Consider the following 22,760-nt stretch of genomic DNA (forward strand, 5'->3'; position numbering starts at 1 on the left):
GATTGTTGGCCTTCTTCATTGCACTGCTGTCTCTAAGAACGTACATAAATTATCTTAAGACTGCATTTTCATTCAGACTTAGTGAAGATGGTCTCGTAGTAATAATAATAGCGTCTCGTAATAATAAGTCACGCTTGGGTCTCGGTGGGTCGTCGCGGTCATTTCCATGCACTCATATCGCCATCGTCGACCACAACAAAAAACAACGACAGCCGAATGTTTTTTTTTTTACAAAATCCACTGCTGGCCTAGACTCTTGTGCCCCGCCCATTCTGTTCTCTATAGGATGCTTTATCCACTGCTGGCCTAGACTCTTGTACCCCGCCCACTCCGTTCTGACCCTTGGGCTACGCCAACTTTTAAACCTCTATAAGCAGTTGCATTTAGAGGCGTACTGCCCTTTTTTCTCCGCCTGATGACGACCGCTTGTGTTGCGATCGAAGCGTCGTAGTTTTTTTTTATTTTATTTTTTATTAATTTGAACCCATCTACGTGACTTTACCGAAAGACGCAAATAATATGAATTCCTGCCGTCACGAAAGCTTTAAGTCAAGATTCATTGTTCGTTTCCAGAATCTTGTTTACAAGTAAGACTTTCCTTGTCAACAGAAACATGCTATGACATCCATTCAACCGTTTGTAAGCATCTGATTACAATGTTATCGAATGTTGCTTTAGCCTCGTGCAGTCTGCTCAGCCAGCTGACAAGAGTTAAGATCTCGGCTTCTGATAACAGCCTGGCTACGGATCTGCAGAATAATGTCAAACCTGACGTGGCACAACCCTGGTGTCAGGGGGGGGGCAAACAAATGTTGCCATTAACGGATAGCATCTTGCATCTTGCATCTGAGGGTCTGAGACGTTGCAGAGACTGACAGGGTAAGAATGACAATTAAGGTTTAGCATACGCTGAATATTCTTGGGCCAGAAAAGGTCACTCTCCAAGTTAAATGAATTGAGAAGGCTTGTCACACGTTGCTATCAAGAAACATTATATCTGCAGGTCATCGGGCAACGTGATGTGCATGGAAAATTTATTGTGCCAAATTTACCAAAGAATGTGGCGATGACTTATTGAGTTGCAGTAAAGGTTACATGGTAATCTCCTGGTAATCTCATGGTAATGCCAATCCATTGCTATTCTGGGAGGAAGGAGGAAACCTGGAGAATGCCTAGTGTTCTTCCTTTGTTGGACTTGTCTTTCACTGGGCTTATCAATATCACAATAGCAGAATTGTGATAACGAATGTATGTTGCAGAGGTGGGACAAAGTCATTGTTATGCAAGTCCAAGTCGAGTCGCAAGTCATCAAATTCATGACTCGAGTCTGACTCGAGTCCAAGTCACATGACTCGAGTCCACATCTCATAGGTGGGACAAAGTCATTGTTATGCAAGTCCAAGTCGAGTCGCAAGTCATCAAATTCATGACTCGAGTCTGACTCGAGTCCAAGTCACATGACTCGAGTCCACACCTCTGGTATGTTGAATGTTGAACTTTCGCACCGTACGTAGCCAACCGTGCGAATCGAAGGTGTGGGAGACGGACAACACACTAAACACAATGAAGCAGCTCTCTCAAAAAAATAGTTTTGAGTGCAGCTTTAAAAGTGCGTGTAGCTCCAGCGGATTCCTAATAAGTGCAGAAGTGAGAAGGCTCTAAACAATCTCGAAGAGCAAATGAACCACGAGGCCGGTGTCTTGTAAGAGGTGGGAGTAACCCCCACTTTCCCCACCCCACACTCGACCTGACTGGCCGACTGACTCACCAATTTGGGTGATTTCAATCTTAAGAGTCAAAAGTTTACTCTTGCCTATTCGTTTGATTTGTCGCCTGCAGGGAAAACTCACCGTTTTTTATTGGAATCTAGAACCGGATTGAGGGCTGGATAAAAAAAAAGCTCCAGACCGACTTTTCCACGTGTTCACCGCGGCAGCAAGTCCGCACACTTACAGACAATTCCACTTTTCTTGACCCCTATATATGAATCTGCTGGTTAAAAAACAAAACAAAAAACCCTCCAGTCGGGCACTGCCCCATAAGCAACGATGACGAGCACCGACCCGCTGCTCACTTAAGCGGAGCAATGCCTGTGGCTTCTTAACACGGTAGATCTATATTCGAGCACGCATGCCTATCCGCACAGCGGACAAAGATCCCCCGTGTAGCCTACACGGGCTGTCGGGGCAAGTGCTGTGAGCGAGTGTTTATGAAGGCTGGCACGACACAAGGAGGGGGGGGGAGCGGGGTGTGCAGTGGCTGAAGTTACACAATGCACCAAGAACTGATTTAAGGCCGAGTAAATCTGAAGGAGGCCCAGCACCGATTCTGTAATTCCCGCACCTTTTTAGCCTTCTCTGGTCTAACGAAAAGGAGGCTGCCTCTGGTGTAGGCCAATCAGTTTAAAGGACAATCCATATATTATCAAAGTATGTTTGTTTGAATGTTTTACTACAAGCATGATGTCTGGTCCATGCAGACTTGTGATAGTGGGTGTCTATTTGGTGTTTGAACATCTTAGCACCTCCAGTATTAATTTTTCATCATCTTGATACTGGCAAAAAGGGTCCCATAGATACCGAATCGAAGCAGCTTCTTAACGATTGGGTCTTTGTTGTGATTCAACATTCTCAACTCACATTTCAAGAAACCTGTCAGGCTGGAAAAGACCGATCCATAGAGTTTGGGGGGAACCAGTGGTGGAGACCTCGTATGCCCAGTAATAGTAGCGCGGGGGGTATGGTTTTCACCAAAACCTCGGATGTCAATCGGCAGCTTTACGAATGTTATCTGGATATAAATACGTACTTGGAGTAGGGCTCAATATCTCGCGAAATATGGCATCAGATTGCTGGTAGACTTGCGGCGTGCCAGGCGCAAAAATTTTTCTGGGTTTGCTGACCCGAACGAGCTTTCACCGCCGGAAAGTGATTCGAGGCGTTTCCTGTTAAGAGTTACTCCACCGCGCATTTTCGAGGCTGATTCGAGATGGACCCTTGGCAGTGGAGAGTTTTGAGGCTGCGGCTAAATCGTCTCCCCCAGGCAAGACACCGGACCCTGGGGAAGGGATTGACCTCCCGCTCGACCTGTGGGACAGGGCTACGCCAGCCTGCGGTGAAAGTTGTGGCCGCCGCTTTGGCCCGCTCGGTGGTTGAGGGTGCTCCCGCCGCTCTCAGTGTCAGAGGCTTCTGTATCTCACTCATTAATCTGGAGCAGCCCTGGGCTTATCGCGTGATCTCGTTATTATGTTCTCATTACAAAATATATTAATATATGCTGTAACCCCGAGCCGTCCCCTGCGTTTGCAAAGAGTGATGCAGAAGTTAATGGATAATGGCCACTCTGAATTCATGAAGGTTTGGCGGTCGGTCAATAGCACAGGGAGTTTTATAAACTCAGTCATCGCTGTCCATTAACAAGGAAGATCGTGCTGCAGCTCTGGAAGGGCTTTGGGCATCGGGTGTGTGTGTGTCTGTGGGCTTGGGTGAGAGATTTATAGACTTTCGCCAGGGGACGGACACCGTGACACATGGGGCTTGTGCAACCGTCCTTATACACTACACTGAGCATCCTATTCCAGCCCCCTTTCCTGCCTATAATGAACGAAATACAATTATTTGTTGTAAATTTAATTCTGGAACAAACAAACAAAACCATTGTGATTGGTATACCAGTCCCTTCCCTACAGAGTTCTCTCCTCCCTTCTCGAACTAGAATCCCGCGTTTGGCCTCTTGACACGAAGCCGCTTGTGTTAGCAGAAAAATAAAACTCAAACGGCCATCGCACGGTGGTCTCTTCTCAGAATTGGCGTTGCGCATTTTCTAATAACTTCCGCACGCTTGGGAAACATCTGGCCAAGGAGAATGTTGGTCAGTTCTAAGCCATTAGCAGCTGTTAAGCGATTGCTCAATAACCGTCAACTTCCACGTGCCCTCAAACCCCGCAGGCCTTCGGAAGCACCCGTAACAATGTCATAATACAAATTTAATTTAATAATTAAAATTTCCCTCCTCCGATCGTTTCTGCGGGGAGCTTAGCGAAGCGGTATTGACGATTGCGTACCGTCATTACGTTGCTCGACTAGCTGACACGAAGGTCTGCAATATCGTGCGTGCGTATTCTTGTGTCAAAACGTTATCTGCTCAAACGATGTCTTTTTTTTGGGAGAACGAAAAGCAAAGTTACGTTGCTCATTATTTCGTGTGAAACAAAGTTCGCAACGGGGTTGATGGTATCGAGCGAGGGTTATGCATGGGGGTATAATTCTAGCTGGTGTCGCCGGGATCATGTTTGTATTTGCAGCGCGTGAAGTTCAAGAGTTCATCACGATAATGCCACTGGTGCCACCACAGCCTCACAAAAATATTTTTGTCGCTTCCCACAGCTTTTGTGAAGTATAATCCTGACCCATCTCGTGCTGTGTTCACTATCTGGCTCAGAGGCAGATCTCGAAACTTCCTGAGAGGCGTGGGGAGTAGAGGTGGGGGGGAGGGGGGGTTGTCAATCTTTTTAAATGGAGCCATAAATCATTATTATACCACGCACATTAAATGGTTTTCGCTTTTTGTGCTTAGTTTGTTGTCCTTCCGCCGCCCCTCCAATTATCACGGTTGGCTACTTACGGTATCAACGAGGTTCTCCTCGCAGAAAGAGGTTCTCCGTACAGAAAGAGGTTCTACGTACAGAAATAATTTTGACTTAAAACTTTAGTGACTGCAGGAATTCATATTATTTGATTCTTTCGGTAAAGTCACGTACATAGAAACATTAATAATAAAAATAAAGTGAATAAAAACAATACAAATTTAATTAAAAACAAAAACCACGACGTTTTGATCGCAACACAAGCGGTCGTCATCAGGAAAAGGGGGGTTAGCCTCTAAAGGCAAACTGTTTATAAAGGTTTAAAATGGGTGTAGCCCAAGTGTCAGCAGCATGGGCGGGGCAGCTGATGTGAATGTGAGTGGTGGGCGGGGCAGCTGATGTGAATGTCAGTGGTGGTAAATAGAGGGCAACGGCTGCGCTGAAGGTGGGTTTCCACCGATTAAAGGGCTAACCAGATAATAATCAATGCACCTCGCTTTACTCATACTGTTGGCGGTGGAGGTTGCTGCTAGAGGTGATGGTAGTAGTGGGCAGTGATGGTACTGGTGGTAGGCTTCCACCAATAAAGGGCTACTGCTAGTGGTGATGGTAGTCATGGGTAGTGATGGTCCTGGTGGTGGGCTTCCACCAATAAAGGGCTAGTGGTGATGGTAGTCATGGGCAGTGATGGTCCTGGTGGTGGGCTTCCACCAATAAAGGGCTACTGCTAGTGGTGATGGTAGTCGTGGGCAGTGATGGTCCTGGTGGTGGGCTTCCACCAATAAAGGGCTAGTGGTGATGATAGTCGTGGGCAGTGATGGTGCTGGTGGTGGGCTTCCACCAATTAAAGGGCTGCCAGGTGTAAAATGGCAACATTACAGCCAGTTATGACTTGAAATGGTTATTAACCAGTCCCTCCAGAAAAACGCGGAGTTTATTGGTGATTGTTGCGGGCAAAAATCGTTGATTATGCGGCACGTTTTCTTAAAAAATGCGATGGAATATGCGGGATATTTATGCAATTTTATGCGATTAAATTGCGGGAACTTGCAAAAATTGCGGGAACTTGCAAAAACTGCGGTTTGATGAAAAAGAGAAAAAAAAGTGATTCCCCCAACACCCTATTCACTAGGCTACTACTTTAATGTAAAGAGTCATTTCTTATTACTTCCTATGATAAGCAAGCATACTACATCACAGAAAGTGCTGGGAATATTTAAGTTCTCATCTTGTTTTATTTCAGACCTTAACAAACAGATGGCTCAAACTTACAAAACATTGAGTCGAACAAGTTCTGTAGCTTTACAAAATGAATATGCTACAACTTCTGTAAAAATGAATAAATAAAATATAAAAAAAATAAAATGTGTGCTTCCTGTTTTACAGAGGTAGCTATGCAAAATAATTTGCCCCCACTGTCATGTAACACACTGGGGTACTGCTTTGCGCGGTCTTTTGCGCTTATGTTTGTTGGCAAATGAGAAAGATTTGCGGGCTTCATCATGGTTTCATTGGCATCGCGGGGTTTGCAGCTTTTCAATGATGTTGCGTAGTGAGTGACGTCACTTCATAACGTTCCCATGGCAACAGGGGAAATGGCTGCGCTTGTGTGAAGTAAACGCAACATTTTTCAACTTTCTGCTAAGATATATGTGACTTTTTGCAACGAAAATGCGGGGATTATGAAATCATGCAAGCCCGCATATTTTGCGCGCGGAAATCTGCAATTTATGCGGCGAAAGTGCGGCGTATTTGAAAAAACGCGCCCCCCGCATAAATATGCGGACTTTGGCTGATTTTGCGTGAAATCTTGCAATCGCATAATCGCGTTTTTCTGGAGGGACTGATTAACTTCCTTCCAGTGATTGCTGAGTTTGTGCTTCGCAGTCACCCCCAAACACGTACCAGTGGATGACATTATTGCCCAGGTCGATGTAGCCCTTTAGAGTTTGGGACACATCGCTGCAGACGTGGCAAGATCTGAAATCGCTGCAACCCTCAAAAGCGCTAAGATACCAGTCAGCAACATCAGTAAGGATGAGCGTTTTGAGTTATCTCAATTGAAAAAGAGGGATGATATCGTCATCCTCTCAGTCGACAAGATGCAATGCCACGGTCTTTAGAGGCTTAACACCCTTTTCCTTGGTGACGACCGCTTGTGTTGCGATCAAATCGTCGTGGTTTTTGTTTTTTATTTTATTTTGTATTCACTTTCTATTTATTATTATTTTCATATCTACGTGACTTTACCGAAAGAACCAAAGAATATACAAAAATAAGTTCCACTAGCATCCACCAATCATCTGGCTTAATGGGTTCCCCTTGGTGTCTCAGTTCCAGGCGGCCACTCCAATGGTTTGACTTTTTGTAATCCCAACCCAACTCCGTCCTGAGCTTGTGAGCCACATTTATCGTCCTGACAATGTCTGTCTGTACTGTTTCCATACCACGTCCTGTACCAGACGTCCTCGTTATGCGCCTGATGCTGCTATTAAACTTCTAATCTCCTCCCCCCTGCTCCTCCCCTCTCCTCCCCCTCCTCAAGCGCTTACACTGAACGGTGAGACGCGCTTTCCACGTGACATTGTTAATCTATAGCTGGATGTTTATCTTCATTGGCACCGTACATAGCCAACCACACAGTGTACGGGCTCGATTAGGCCTGCCTCGAACACCGATCGGCCTTAACCATAACATTGACCCCCGTCTGCAGAAGTGGTTCTTGTAGTCCCATCAAAAATCAGAGAGCTGCACTGCAAATGCAATATGTCTCTTGACCACTTTCCACAGTCCTCAAAAATCATCGGCACCCCGATTATGTTTTTCCTCCTCACTGACATCTTCGATGAAAGTCCATGAGCCTCTTCCATAACTTTTTGCCGTCAATTTCGTTTACCGCAAGCTCACCTCGAGACTCAATACCATGTCCAGCCTCAGTGCATCAAACTAGTCGTATAGTAACGCAACAAAATAATCGATTAAAATGGATTGTTACACTCGCAAAAAATACACAATATATATTTCAAACCATGTTCGTGACGATGGATGATTTACTATTTATTCAAATTATATGCGAATGTAACATTTAGGCTGATCAATCGATGTGTATAGGTGACACGTAAAGTAAAATTTTGCCAGTACCCAGCGAGTTTGCAGTGGAACGGATACATATGTACTGAAAAGATAATTTTTTAAATCTGATCAAAAAAAATTATGAGGAGATTAAATACAAGACGATATCGCTGCTTTCAAAGTTTTCTTGCAACCCAGAATCGGGGCCATACGTAGAACCAATGTGGGAACTGGAGAGGTTGCTACATTAACTTCGACAACTTTGTCACTCCACTGCTAGATGGCAGCCTCCCCGTGCCTTGCGAGCCGTGAGGGGCTTTGACTGTTGAACATACTTCACCACACTGGTCAGTGAAGGTTGGCGAACGTGGCGGGGAGAGGGTGGGGATACACAGCTGCTCCTGATATCACGAGACGCTGATGCTGACGATCCAACTCGGGTCGCCCGGTTCAAAGCGCAGCGCGCCAACCTGTGTCACCGTCATTGTCTTACCTGTGCCACTGCGCAGGTAAACGGGCCAATAAACCTCCTTCAAGGCAACAAAACAATCAATACATCCTCTCTGCATGCTGCTATTAGATCCCCAACATCAAAATAAAACAACCCTACTACCCCACTGGTTTTCCCTGAGGTGTTATATTCCATCTGCGCATTAACATATTCAGCAAAAACTTAACATCTACTTCTGTTCATGTTCTTTAAAAGTATCCCTGGAGCCACCCACTTTTATTTTATTCCCTCCACCCCTCCCCCCCTTATATAACGGTGCGATTACAGTTTGTTAGAATTCCGCAGCATCTGCTTGCCTGCTCTGCACGGCCTTGATTATCTTACGTAATGCCCCCTCGGCATCCGTCTGCGTCGTCCTATTGACATCGCTGCGGTAAAACCACACTCCTGGTGCCTCGCAGCTCCTGCTTCCGGCTGTTCCAGAGGCACTTCGAGTCACTTGTAGAGTCACTTTGATCTGTTCCATAGGCATTTCCTTCTGTGGCTCTTCACTCTTCTACACCCTTTTGGTGTTTCATTCATTCAAGGTTGACGGAGTAGCAACTGAGAGAATGCTCTCATACCGGATAATCCCCTCGTTGAAGATCTTACCACCATCGCCACCACCACCACCCAGCCACCAGGAAGCTCGCTGTCCCCGCAAGCAATGTGCCGCTCGCTTACCAGCCGCGGCAGGCGCGATGACCTTTTCCCGCAAATGGAGAATAAGAAGTGAAAGGGAGTCCACGCGCGGCGATCTTTGTGGAACGGTTTTTATTTTAAAAGAAAATTCCCTCTCACGACAACCGCTCTCTCCCAGAGCCCTGGGCGCACGTCGCACCCCCTTCATAACCGTTCGCTCTCCTCCATCTTTATGGAACCTTTGCCACCAACCCCGTCCCTTGGCCTCTTTCTCCGCCTCCCGCTCTCCCCTCTCCCTCCTTTCTCTTTCCCGCCAAAATCTCTATTGAGCCAGTTCCCTGCTCTCTCCTGCCCAGCTGTGTCCCAGCCACATTTCATCAACTATTTCATGATGGTGTGCCCTTAGTGTCCTTACGCAACCCCAAGTGTCCTTACACGGCCCCAACGTGCCTTTACGTGACCCCAACGTGTCCTTACGTGACCCCAGCGTATCCTTACACGACCCCAATGTATCCTTACACGACCCCAATGTATCCTTACACGACCCCAACGTGTCCTTACGCGACACCAACGTGTCCTTACACGACCCCAACGTGGGGCCCACCTTGAGCTCGTGGCCCCTGCCAGCCTCCTCGAGGGCCCAAGTGGCGTCCGCACGCTTCGTTGGTCACAACTTGGCACGGCACTTTCAAGTTGCCACCACTCAGTTCACATCCATGTCAGTTCAACACACACACCCGCACGCACGCACGCACACACATGAAACAGAAACGATGGATTCATTCGATTGCTTTATTTCAAGCAGTTGAGAGCCCTTTGAGAATACACACGTCTCTTTCTCAAGCTAGACCTGGGGATGTTGCCATTTCACTGACCCCGCTCTCTGATGGTCCTCAATGGTTCGTCCAAGTCTTGTGGTTCCTCTCTTTACAAAGGGCGAAACGAGCCCCCGAGTACCTCCTCAGTAACTCTGAGACTTCCTCCTCGGATTGTTCGGTGGCAGTACAGTCCTTGGCTGCCCAGAGCCGAATGTTTGTACAACATTTGGATCCCCGTGTGTTGCCTCGCCCCATGTTGGTCACGTGGATTTTTCTCCTGGTCCTCCGGTCTCCCTCCACGACGTTCTATAAACTATAAACGCTCTATAAACGTGCCTTTAGATTATTTGGCCGCTGCTCTGAATTCCCACGTGGTGATATGAGCCTCTGCGATGACGAGCTATCCATCACGCTTGGTGGCCAAGTCGCCTCTGAAAAAGAGCTCGCAGTTCCGTGGGCTTTGCCCGGTAAAATAAAAATGAGTTAGTAACAGTTAGTAGTATTTGTTTCCAGCCTGCACACGTTTTTTTGGTGTGAATGCCTATATTTAGGTTTAATCAGATAAACATTTATTTTTGTTTTGCTTATAAGCATTTTACAAATAAGCACAAACATTCTTTTTTCTTCACAAAATATCCAAAGTTTCTTGGCAAAATGTTCGTGCAATAAGGGGCAGACATACTCATGCAATTATTTATTTTAAAAAATACCTCAAACGCGTTGGTTTGTTCCTATGCTGCATGAGTGGACACGTACACATACAAAGACAAAGGATCCCCATGTAACCTTTCACACACTCCCAGGGCAAGTGCCAGTACCGGGCCTGCGCACGAGGGCTTAGTGCGGTCCTCACCACGCTCGGCCGATGTTTGCATTCTGTACCACGTACTCATTTAAGGCTGAGTCGACCTCGGGGAAGCCAAGGACCAGGTTATGGCATCACATGCCACTGGTCTTAGCCATGGCCAGGAATCTTAACTCAGGTCGCCGGATTCAAAGAGTCGTGGGTTATCCACTGCTCGACCACTTTGGTCAGACACACGCTCACAATGACATACCTGAACCGTAACACACGTGCATTCGTACACGCACGTCAAATACGATTAGAGAGCACACTTCCCCCAAATTACCATGTGGACTACCGGGACAGATGCGGCCGGCGAGCATCTATCTCCCCTACGTTGACTCGGCCTCAAAGCTAAGGCTGCACTAAAATGGTCTCCTCATTCTCATTTGCCAAAAAATAGTTCAACGTTTGCAAAAATGTTATTTTAAATCAGATATCTGATCCCGGGTGGCATTGTAGTTAACGGATTGACAATCCAGCTTCGGCTATTGTCCATCTGGGGGTCAGTAAAGTTCGTACCACTGTGTGGGAAGTCTGCAGTGGTATGACGCTGCCCCGGTCACGGCAGTGTTGATACTTAGATATTTGGTTTGTACCACCAAATGGCGGCAAGCAGTCGTTACATCCGCCACCACACGACACAGCCAATTAGTAAGGGTTGCCACATAAGCAATACGTGTCAAGTAGTTACTATACTCTTTGGTTCTTTCGGTAAAGTGACGTAGGTATAAAATAAAATAAATCACGACGTTTCGGGCACAACACAAGCAATCATCATCAGGTGGGAAAGCTGATTTTTGTTATTTTCTACCTACGTGACTTTACCGAAGGAACCAAAGAGTATGGATTCCTGCAGTCACGAAAGCTTCAAATCAAGTAGTTACTACTTCAGCACCCCGGTGTGTTGGAGAGTAAATACATAATGTTTACAATTTGAAATGACTGTGACGTTTCACTGGTAATTGCAACCAGAATTGCCCGATGAGGCTTGTTGTAATTATCAGCGAAACGTCACGATACTCAGATTGTAAATGTCGTGGGTTTACTTTCCAACACACAAGCGGTGTGCTGTACTAGTAAGGAATTGGCACGTTCTGTTTACGTGACAGACCTTACCAATTGTCTATTTCAGGTGGTGGTGAGTTAACGACACATTTATATCCACGCGATCTAACCCAAAAAAACGTTTAATAAGGAAAATATTGGTCGCGAAAGTCTCCGGGGTAAAGTGACGAGCAGGGAGCTACAAGTACCATGATTATACAGGGTATTAGTACAGCTACACTATGATTACCAGAATAAAGTAGTATGATACAAATTAAAAAAGGGGGTCAGACTAAGTGACACACTATCGCCATCGTTATTCACAGCGACATTACAATATATATTTAAAAACTTGGGTTCATAGCGAGGGTTTTAGTAAAGTCGTTTCACGGCACGTGCAAACTCACGGGTGCGTGTTGGGTGGGACTTGGAGGTAATCGGGCTCGAGATTAGCAACTTGTCACGAGCGTGCTTTGTGAAATATACGTTTTCGAGTTAATTGGATGTTTTTAATGAATACATCAGAAATGAATTAACATTCAGTCCCGAAATCAGAAAAGCTTCATAATAACAGATCAGGTTTGTAAAGTGTATGAATACAAGCGCGTGTTAATATTCCGTGTTAAGGGCAGCCATGTAAATATACACGCTGCACACCAACACAAATAAAAAGTGAAACAAAAGAGGAACGTAAAAAAACACTTTCTTCATTGACACATTAGGGCATACTAAAAACATGAAAATCTTTCACAATGACAGCTGCATTTGACCTCCTCCCTTGCCAGCTACTTCAGAAGGGAGATGACACCATTGTGGGCGCTTCAGACGGGAGACAATACCGTTGTGGGCGCTTCAGACGGGAGACAATACCGTTGTGGGCGCTTCAGATGGGAGACAATACCGTTGTGGTCTCTTCAGACGGGAGACAATACCGTTGTGGGCGCTTCAGACGGGAGACAATACCGTTGTGGTCTCTTCAGACGGGAGACAATACCGTTGTGGTCTCTTCAGACGGGAGACAATACCGTTGTAGGCACTTCAGACGGGAGACAATACCGTTGTGGTCTCTTCAGACGCTAGATGACACCGTTGTAGGCACTTCAGATGGGAGACGACACCGTCGTGGACGTTCCCGTCTGATCGCCTCTCCCCGGCGCGTCCTGCAGGAGCTCCGAGTCGTCCCTGCCCGTGCCACTGCTCCCGCGCAGCAGCTCGGGGCGGCTCGACGTCGACGGGCGCCACCAGCAGGACAGCGCGCTGAGCACGCGCGCCTGGAACTCGCTCGACACGAAGTAGAAGACGATGGGGTCGAAGCAGGTGTTGAGGCTGCTGAAGGCCAGCATGAGCTTGTAGATGCCGTAGAGGTCGCTGTTTTTCTTCGTCCAGTGGAGCAGCGCGTGGGCCAACAGCACGCAGTTGTTCGGCGCGAAGCAAAGAACGAACGTGACCAGGACCACGACCGACAGCTGGATCCCTTTGCGGATGTCCTCGTTGTTCCGCCCGTCGCAACAGGAGCCCAGCTTGGCCTTTGTGAGCGCCCGAATGATGGACACGTAGCAGAATACGGTGATGCAAACGGGGACAAAGAAGTTTACGGCCACGAAGACGACGCAGTAGATGAGAAAGAACGTGACGACGCCGTCCTCTTTTGGGAAGACGTCGTAGCAGGTGGTGATGTTCAGCTCCTGGACGTGGTTGAGGAGGTTTATCGACTGTATGGGTGACAGCATGACCAGGGTCAGGAGCCAGATGCCCGCGGTGACCAGGGCGGCGCGGCGCGCGCCGTGCATGTGGCGCGCGTGCAGCGGCCTCACGATGGCCAGGTAGCGGTCGACGCTGACGCAGGTGAGGAGGAAGGTGGAGCAGTGCGTGTTGGTGTAGAGCAGCAGCGTGAAGACGTGGCAGAGCGGGCGGCCGAACGGCCAGTCGTTGCCGCGGAAGTGGTAAGCGATCTGCAGCGGCAGGAAGAGGACGTAGAGCAGGTCTGCCGCGGCCAGGTTGACCATGTAGACGTTGGAGGCCGTGCGCGTCTTCGTCTTGAACAGGAAGACCCAGAGGGCCGTGGCGTGCGCCGGCAGGCCGACGGCGAGCACCACGAGATAGATGCACGGCAGCACGACGGTGGTGAGGCTGCCCGTGAGCATCTGGCGCGTCTCTTCGCTGAGCCTCGTCGCGTTCGTGACGTTCGCCATGGCCACCGCCACTCTCTCGCTGCTGTTTGGTTCACGGCTGCGGGAAAACATTTCCAGCCGTGTTAAAAGTTTATCGCGATGCGCGTGGGTGTGTCGATAACTGCGGAGTGCTGTGCGAAGGATATTGCTCAAATACAGCAGCAGCAGGAAGTAGGATTTGTTTGATTACCCTGAACCAACTGTCTTTCATTGTCAACTTTTTAAATATAAATATGTAAAATGTTCCGTCACAGTGGCGTGCGTTGATATTTTCTGCGGTTCATATTAACGGCTGCCGTATTTTTTACGTCTACTCGAAAAAAGCACTTATTTATTTTAACACAAACTTGCTCTTCATCGTGACATTTATTTCTGGGAAGTAAAAGCTAATGAGATTTCAACTCGACACATGCCACACTTTTTATTGATGCAATTTCAAAAGACGTTGACTCGTATGAATACACGCCCATGCATGGACGAGCATATTGGTGACATTGTATTCTGAATAAGGCACATTCTTTGCATGAACATCAACTGCAAGCACTTTAGGTGCAAAACATTGCAATTTATTTTCCGACAATGCCTGCAGAGCTTGAGAGCGTCAATGAAGACCGCCAGTGCAAGGTGCACGAGAGAACACAGTGCCAAGCATCGCAAATGCAACGTGGCCGATTGTCGCGATATCAGCTTCTGGTTTTATTTGTACTTAATTTTGTTCTTGGTTAATACGTCCAGCACAAATACACGTTACTTTAAATGTTATCAACCGCAGAACATGGAAGTAAATTTAGAAAATCATGATAATATATTAAATTTACTCCAAAAGTAATGTTGTGTAATTCCATGTTGTTATATAATCATGGCATTTAACCAACATGTCCAAAATATTTAGCAAAGCACCGATTGAATGGAAAATAGATGATTATTTCCACTGTTGATTATTGAGTTGGTTGCTTGATGAATATTTTGTCAAGAAAAAAATTATACTTCGGGATTACTCAAATGAGGAACAATAATCACAATAAATGAGATATTACGCGATGTTATCTTGCGGCGCGTAGCAAGAAAACAATTGCGCTCGATATTCACCGAATTTTTTACGAATGCCGTGTCAAGAGAAGCTGTGTCACACAACTACACATTCGTACATGAAGCAGAATTTTAGTTGGTGGCGTTTGTAAAAAAAGAACGAGTCATGCATATCACAATCAAAATGTAGTATTTATACCACACCTAGCGCGTGGTGCATTCCGAGGCACTTTGTCGAGCATTCCGGGTGTCTTTCACGGGTATTTGTTGTTGTTGCGTGCAGTGAACTGGTGCAATAGGCAACTGCGGAGAAGTGAATTCAATAAGGGAGCTATAACACTGGTCAACAAAAAAAAAACATTTTTCTGGCCTGGACTTTTGCACCTGTTTTAGACTAATTTCAGGGTGCTGATTCCAAATCTGATCTCTCATTTTTATGCTATCGGCATACCCCATTTTCATTGATTTTACCCGAAATTAACTCTGTCACTTATGATTGCAAGTTGTTGCGAGTCGGTGACTGCTTTAGTGTTAAAATATGGTGCTGTATTTTTAGGATAGTGTGTTTATAATATCATTTTATGTAGATATCCACATTTATTTAATATTTTTCTTCTGCAGTTTTTATTGAAAATGCAATATTTGATATCTCAAAAACCTGATGTGATAGACAAAAACTGATGCCAGATTTGGAATCAGCACCACAAAAATACCGTAAAACCGTTGGAATACCTTATGCCAGAAAAAGTGTGTTGAACAGTGTAATTAAGGTCCAATGCTTGGAAGCTTACCACCCTGTTCGCTGCGGTATCCGATGGACGATGTGCACTTGGCCTGAAGGATATGGTCACGTTTCACAATCACTCGGTGCTCTGTAGAAGGGCTCTTGCCAGAAATGTGAAAAAGGGCTTAATAACTCATCAGATTCCTTCCAGTACAAGTAGATATTCTGATTCTATCGACGATTCTATATTTTCTTCTTTTAAGGCAGCGTTATTGATTACATCGTTTTGTTTTTGTTTATGATACTTTATAGATGGAAACTCCAGTTTATTAATATATGTGTGGACCATCCAGCATGTGCTTAGTATGAATATGAACAGAGGTTGGATGTGACCTGCAGACTTTACCTTGTGTACCGATGATCCAAGGCCTGGTATGGTGTTTCTAAACGCACTTGATCATGATGATAATAACGTACAGTCCGTCGGCAGTCCACACCAGGACGAAGGCATTCGCACACGATGTAACTTGTTAGATGACCATACTGCACCATGCTGGTCAGTGTGGCTTGGAGAACAGGGGGCCCAGGACAGCTTCAGATATTGCTCGCCACAAATGTCAACCATAGCCAGCCTGGAATGTAACTCATGTGTCTTGATTCATAGTGGAGTGTACTGATCACTCCATCCTTGAATCGACTTAAGCAACACGTTGATACGTGCCTATATTTAATCTTGAGTTCATGACTACAGAGGGATAATTAACTTTTAATCTGAGAATTAAAAAGCAACCCACACCGATCGAGAGTTGATTAATACTCACATCCTGCTTCTTGGATCATAAAGATTATCTGAAGTTCTTTGATCGGTATTCATACTGCAGTATCTCATTAAGTGAAATAAGTTCTTGAATTCCCCAAGCAATAAATATTAAACACTATGAGGCAAACTATAATAAGCATGTAAACTTTATCAGTGCACCGTGTAAGCGGTGGAGCGTGTCGGATGTGATGGTGTTTTATTAATAGTAAATGTAAGATAGCAATGTTCAACATTGCTATTTTTTTAAAAATAAGTATTGGTTTAGTATTTTTCCATTGAACTACTTCTGCACTTTCTTTTCAATAATAACAAAGCCAACTTAATGGCATCATTAGACATTACGTTACATGTCTAATTTACGCGCGAGTTCGTAGCATTTGAACATAGAGCAGTCACTCCGTGTTTAGCGCATTGCTCAATGAACCCAATGACCCCAGTTTGATTCCAGGACATGGCTAAAGTCACCAACACGCATTGAAGAGTGCCGCTTGTGTTGTTGTTGTTGCTGCTCTGGAGACCGAGAGATCGATAATCGATGTTCGGTTGCTGCGTTGGTGGCAATTTGTCGTGATTTTTCACTGAACAGAGCGGGTCGCGTGAAGGCTGCTGCCATCTTCCACTCCACCAGCATGCACTGACCGGCGCCATGAAGTATGGTCAAAACACCTCCACGACCGACTTAGCGTGTGGAGGCCTTCATCTAGCAGTGGATAGATGAAGGACCGTACGTTTTTATCACAGACAGATGGCGGCAGATGCATGGCGTATCGGCTGTAGTATGCTCACCGCTAAGACGTAGCCCACAGCTGATCAGCTATGTTCAGGCTGATTATCAAAGTGCAGTACTTTAGACAAACAACGACAAAGACCCTTCGTATCGCCTGTAACAGACTGTTGGGACAAGTGCTGTTAGCGAGCAGCTACGAAGGCCGACACGGCACAACAGGAGGTGGGTGGCCAGCCGGGCCGCCTTTGACTCCCCAGTGGTGATGTTTGCACACCATACCAGGTATTCATTTGAGGCTAAGTCAACCTAAGGGAGGCCCATGACCGGTTAAGATAACCATCACTGGTGTTGGCCGTGAGCAGGAATCGAACTCGGGTCGTCGGGTTCGTAGCTCAGCGTGCTAACCGCTGCACTACCGCTCCCCACACACACACAGACCTAGGCTTTCAGGACCAATATTATGATTCGTAATTAGTTTCTTTTGAGTGAGATCGTTTAATGCATCGTGGTTTTATTTTACGATAACCTTCCACCACCCAACAAAGCCAATCAAATGAAGTTGCCACGTGGAAAATGACGCCAGTTGATTTCGTCTATCAGCAAAGCCAGTGTTGACACCAAGCTCAATTTTTTTTATATTTGTCAAATTTGAGCGATTGTAAAATGTGATTTGATTAGACCAATTGGCAAACGTTGCTCGTCTTTCACCAACCTGTCCGTCATCACTGGGAATTGAACGAACGTTGCCGGGCTCGTGGGCCAGGGCATGAATCACCGCCTCGCCACCCTCTACGGAAACCGATATGCACTTATTTATAAGCGGGTGTAGGCGTCTGCACCGAGCGTTTATTTTGTTTAACCAAATTAGTGATGCATTTGTTCCCCAACCAGGTGCTTTTTTGTTTATCGTAGCCAACGATGAATTTGGACGAAAACCTTCAACGCAGACGGTGACCACCTCCCACCAAGCACCGCCGAGTGGGCGATTGTAACGAGATGAAACTAGTGAAAGCTGCTGACATCGTCTGTTCGCTTTAAATAATGTAATATATTTAAAATATATATTTACTGAGTTCACTTATGAGTTGACAAAAATTGGGGGGGGGGCACGGAATTACGACGAGGGCACTAAATCTTCCACTGCATCACAGTCGGCTAGGTTAAGAGAATCACTCCGTGGAATCAAACGAAGTAAGGCCTCAACACCGTTTGTGCAGGGTCTTGTCCTTGACAAGACGACGACTTTGACTCATGCTGTCGCGTACGGGATGTGTTGAAACGCGGAAGTTATGGGTTTCGAAATCGAGCGCATGTCTGAAGTGTGCATTGTAAAAAGTGTGGTAGCAATGATTATACGGTACAACATAAATGAAAGGGTTTTTAAAAAAATCAAACAACAATCACTGAGTAGGAGAAGGAGAATGGGTGTGGTGTAGTGCATGTGCCAGTCAGCTTGTATGCAATGTTAGCGTAAAACATTATCATGCGCTTCAGAGTGGAGAATATTGATATAATATCAGTCCCCTCCTTCCCACGTCACTTTCTCTCCACGTGGACACTTTAACATATTTTTGGACACATCCCACCGAGCGGACGACCTTCTGGGAGAGTGTCATTTTAGCAGCATCGGGTTCAACACAAGCTAACTCTGGAGGAGCGGTGTTGACATGTAGTGTCTCATCAGCATGTAAAAACATGTTTCCCAGAGAGCTCTGGGTACTCTTATATGTTTCACTTCACAAGCAATGTTCCAAATAATATGTTCACATTTAATTTACGATCGCATTGATGTAAACAGTAGTTTAAGAAACTTACATGAAGTTGCGATTGCCTTGGCATAGAACGTAATTGTACTTTTTGAGTCCAGAGTGAACTCTTCATGGGAGTAATGTTCGATGTCCCTTACACCATGGCAGTCGCAACGAAGAGAACTAAAATGTTACCTTATAGGAAGATGTCACCGCCGTTGTCTTCTGTACAATGTGCTGCATTCAGAAAACGTAATTCTGATTTCTGGCTTCCCTTAATCTTCCATTATCTTGATGCACATGCTAGAGGTTGAACACAAGTGTGTTACCTATTGATAACGTTCGTCATTTCTACTCACGAACACACATTTTTTTTAAACCGTTCAAATTGCTCTAACCCTTAACGCGTACGATCCTCGGCCAGGACCGCAACCGTCGGTGATGAACCTTGAGTTGCCGTTGCTGTTTGACGCCACCGAGCAAGGCAGGAGCGCTGAACAGCGGCGTCCGCGACACGCGCGCGTGTTCGCCGGGCCGCGTGCTCGCGGAGGAGGCCGACGTGAACTGGAGCGGTGCGTTCGCAAGCCACCACGAGTCGTGCGGCCGCTGCGGATCGTTTCGCCGCGCCGCGTGGAGGAAACCCACAACCACAGACGGGGGAGACTGTACTTCCACGGTGCCGCCCTGAGCGAGAGGCCCGAGAAAACAAATGAACAAACACAACGCGGTGTTACGTTAGCGCGCAGTAATATTTATTGGATGTATCATTTTGTTGGAGCTTACGGGTGTTTTTTTACATTTATGTTAAACTGGCCCCACACACCCTTAATAACTCTTGGCTTATCTTTTTATTTTGGTATCTCCACCGTGTCTTCCCATACACTCGTATATTACAATTTCAACAACTTAAGTATGTACGATTACTGGTAATAGGACCGTTTATAACGAAAAATTCAGATAGCATTATCTTTTTCACCTCAGCCACTTCTTCCCCAAACCACCCCATTGTTGTAAAGTGCCTTGAGATTTTATGAAAGGTGTAATATAAGCTGCAATTATATTATTATGCTCATAATTATAATTAATTAATACAGTGGCCACCGATACGCTCCGACTATGAATATTAGAACACCATTCCAGTGCCCGGCACTTGATGAACGTAGCTAATGCGTCACATTGGGTCGATGGAAAGAGTATGTGGTACGGCGTTGATGGAAAGAGAAACTTTTCATAAACTCCACTTGCTCCTGTGGCGTTCCAAAGTGGTTTTCGTGAAGGATTGTTGGGCGTGCGATAAGAGAAACATTGGCACCTGTCGTTCTTCAACTCGGTTTTATCACCGTAATGTTTTTACCGTTAGAGTGCCACTATGGCGAGATGTTAACTACCTCGCCTGGTATACAGGAGGTCGTGGGTTTGGTTCTGACCCTGACCCTGACGCCTGCTGTGTATTTGGAGTGTGCATGTCTCTCTCCCGGTGGACACGTGGATTTTGTTCTTGGTCCTCCAGTTTTTCCCTCCACATTTAGAAACATGCATTTAGAGTATTTGCCTGCTGTACATTTTCACGTCATAATCCACGTGGTTGAGCTATCATTTGTTATTTCCCTTCAGCGATTATCTCCACGGTGATACCATCCGCTCCCGGAGATTTCCCCTTTTTCACACTGCGTGGGGAACAGTCGAGGTCTCCGTCTGAGACATCTGCAACTTCCTTTTCTTCACACGTGTCCTGGGCGGGACACGCCACATCCATCACGTTTAGTGATGGTGATGATGATGGTAACGCCCATCACGTATTTTGATCGAGTCAAGCACACACTTCAGGGCATTAGAATATCAAATCCACCGTTTGGTAAAGCAAGTGATAATAATGGAATGGGAAACATCAAGCAAAGGTATGAATTGAAATTGGTGGCGATAATATAAATTTACTGCCAGTCACCATCATCTTCGTCGTCATAGAGAACACGCAGAGATCTAAGCGGTGGTAGGTTTCACGTCCAATCAGCCTTGTCCTATCCACCACAGTGAAAAGAAAAATCTAATGGTTCGTACATTTGGCATATGTGCCATTTGTATAGCGCAGGGTTATTCCGGAGGAGCTATGATTCACAGACATAGTCTGCTGCTGCTGTAGCTTCACAGCAGGCGGGGGAGATGGAGCGATCCGCTTATCGTATAATTCATTCCTGCAGCTCTTGCCATGGCCTCTGAAGCTTGCACGAGTCTCTTTTCGACTGCGTGTGCGTACTTTGAAATGCAAACACACGGCCCCTGTGTCAGTCTACTGCTGGCTGAAGGCCTCCCCACATCCTTCACTCGTGGGGGTTGCTTTGACGATGCTTCAGTGCGCCGGTGATTGCGGGTCGGCGGATTTTTTTTTGCGCAATGGTTGACCCACTGCGCCACCGCTACCCCTGTTTACTACTAGAGCATTCAAATGAAGCTAGGATATCGTACAAGAACTTGTAAATATAGTTTAATTTCTGTTCAAAGGGATTTGTTTATACGTACGGAGTCGATTACATTATAATCGATATTTAAACTGAAAGAGAAATACATGGATCGGAGAATAAATGGATGTCGGAGGCATCGCCTTGACTGATCATGAATATCAGGGGGTGGGGACCGGGCACATCGTGAAGGGATGGTGGCACGTTGATGAGACTGGCGACGGAGCGGCAGCCAGAGGAGAGAACGCGCCCAATAATTTGTTGTTCTTTGTCCGCACCTCCGATTGGCACGGTTGGCTTACGTATGGTGGCAAATAAGTTCATCATACCCATGTAAAGACGACTTGACACACTTTTATTGAGATGGTTTATTTATTGAAGACACGTTCACTCGACCAGGCGGAGACGCCACTGCAACAGCCCCGAGTCTCCCGCGCATCTCCCCCTTTTATACCAACCCAGGCCACGCTCCCCTCTCGATCATTCTCGCTGACTCTGGACGCTCGCTCCACCGGCAGACTCCACCGTGCTCTTCCGTCACCTGACCACGCTCCCCTCTCGATCATTCCCGTAGCCACCAGCCCCATCGTACTCACAGCTGACTCCCTCGTCATTACCTCCCGTGGCCACTAGTCCCTTCGCACTGCAGGCTGACTCCCCTGTCCATTACCTCCCGTGGCCACTAGTGCACTCGCACCGTAGGCTGACTCCCCTGTCATTACATGTCCATGAAGCGATGAGATCAGTAGATGAGTGATGGATCGTTGTATCGCGGGGCTATGTGTGATGGTAACGGCATAGAGAGGCCTCATCCAGCAGTGGATTTACTATGGGTGCTGCTGATGATGTCAGAGCTTGCCCGCTGTCAAATCACACCAACCCCCACACAACTTCTTTCGCCGTGCCGTGCACGCGAAATATCGCGATTCATTTCTTCCACGGACACCACCTGCCCCCCAAGTTGCCCTCCACCGCACAACACTTATCCCCTCGCCTGCCATTCGCCCTGCATCCCAGATTGCTCGGTCGCAACCCTCCGCCTTCCACTCGCCACGAATTGCATTCCCTTGACAATAATTCCCATCCACCTGTGTTATCTCGTCGTCCAGTAACTGGCGCACCGCTCGCTCCACTGCGGAGCCGTGTCAGTACGAGAAACCTTCTTACTCTGGCAAATCACAGGGCTGTCAATTCTCGCTCTGCCTGTCTTATGTAAGTGGGTAGATGGACGGAAGGATGTATATATACACTTTTTTTTTTATAGATGTGCTCTATATGCAGTTATAGTGTTTAACAATGTCTTGAGCTTCATTGTAAATCGGTTAACGCGGATACTTATTGCAAACACTGCGTGTTAAACTACCAAGGAAGTATAATTAAAATAGTACGGGCATCCCGGTAAATGTTCCTTCTGTCAAGAGCAGTCGGTCATTCCATTGTTGCTGCTGTTTCCACTATGCGATGGGTTCGAAGGCGTGCGCCGCTGCCAGCCGACAGGGTAGCTCAGCGGACACGGAGCTGACGGCTTTGGTTTTCTTCACACAGCCAACTTGAGAGAGGCCCCGTTTCAGCTTTAACACGAGTGTG

At 46.5% G+C, this 22,760-nt stretch overlaps 1 protein-coding gene and 1 pseudogene across 6 annotated transcripts in view; one reads left to right on the top strand and one right to left on the bottom strand.

Moving 5' to 3' along the window:
• DTD1 (D-aminoacyl-tRNA deacylase 1) overlaps nucleotides 1–22,760 on the top strand; it is an 89,310-nt gene that overhangs the window by 22,460 nt on the left and 44,090 nt on the right. Inside the window, exon 5 of one of the 5 annotated variants that reach the window (XM_078609937.1) lies at nucleotides 7,938–8,004. The exons of the other annotated variants lie outside the window; for them this stretch is intronic. Within the exon in view, the coding sequence (XP_078466063.1) occupies nucleotides 7,938–7,979 (42 nt within the window). The 3' untranslated portion in view covers nucleotides 7,980–8,004. Of the gene's footprint in view, nucleotides 1–7,937; nucleotides 8,005–22,760 lie in introns of those variants that run through there. 5 annotated transcript variants of the gene reach the window in all.
• LOC144729582 (proteinase-activated receptor 2 pseudogene) lies at nucleotides 9,568–19,321 on the bottom strand (annotated as a pseudogene). The gene is made up of 2 exons (XR_013587727.1): nucleotides 18,913–19,321; nucleotides 9,568–13,727 (listed from the first exon to the last, which is right to left on the bottom strand). The product of XR_013587727.1 is annotated as a proteinase-activated receptor 2 pseudogene (transcript).

The sequence above is a fragment of the Lampetra planeri genome, chromosome 33, assembly GCF_965212315.1.
Source record: "Lampetra planeri chromosome 33, kcLamPlan1.2.h2, whole genome shotgun sequence".
In the NCBI taxonomy this organism is placed as follows: Eukaryota; Metazoa; Chordata; class Hyperoartia; order Petromyzontiformes; family Petromyzontidae; genus Lampetra; species Lampetra planeri.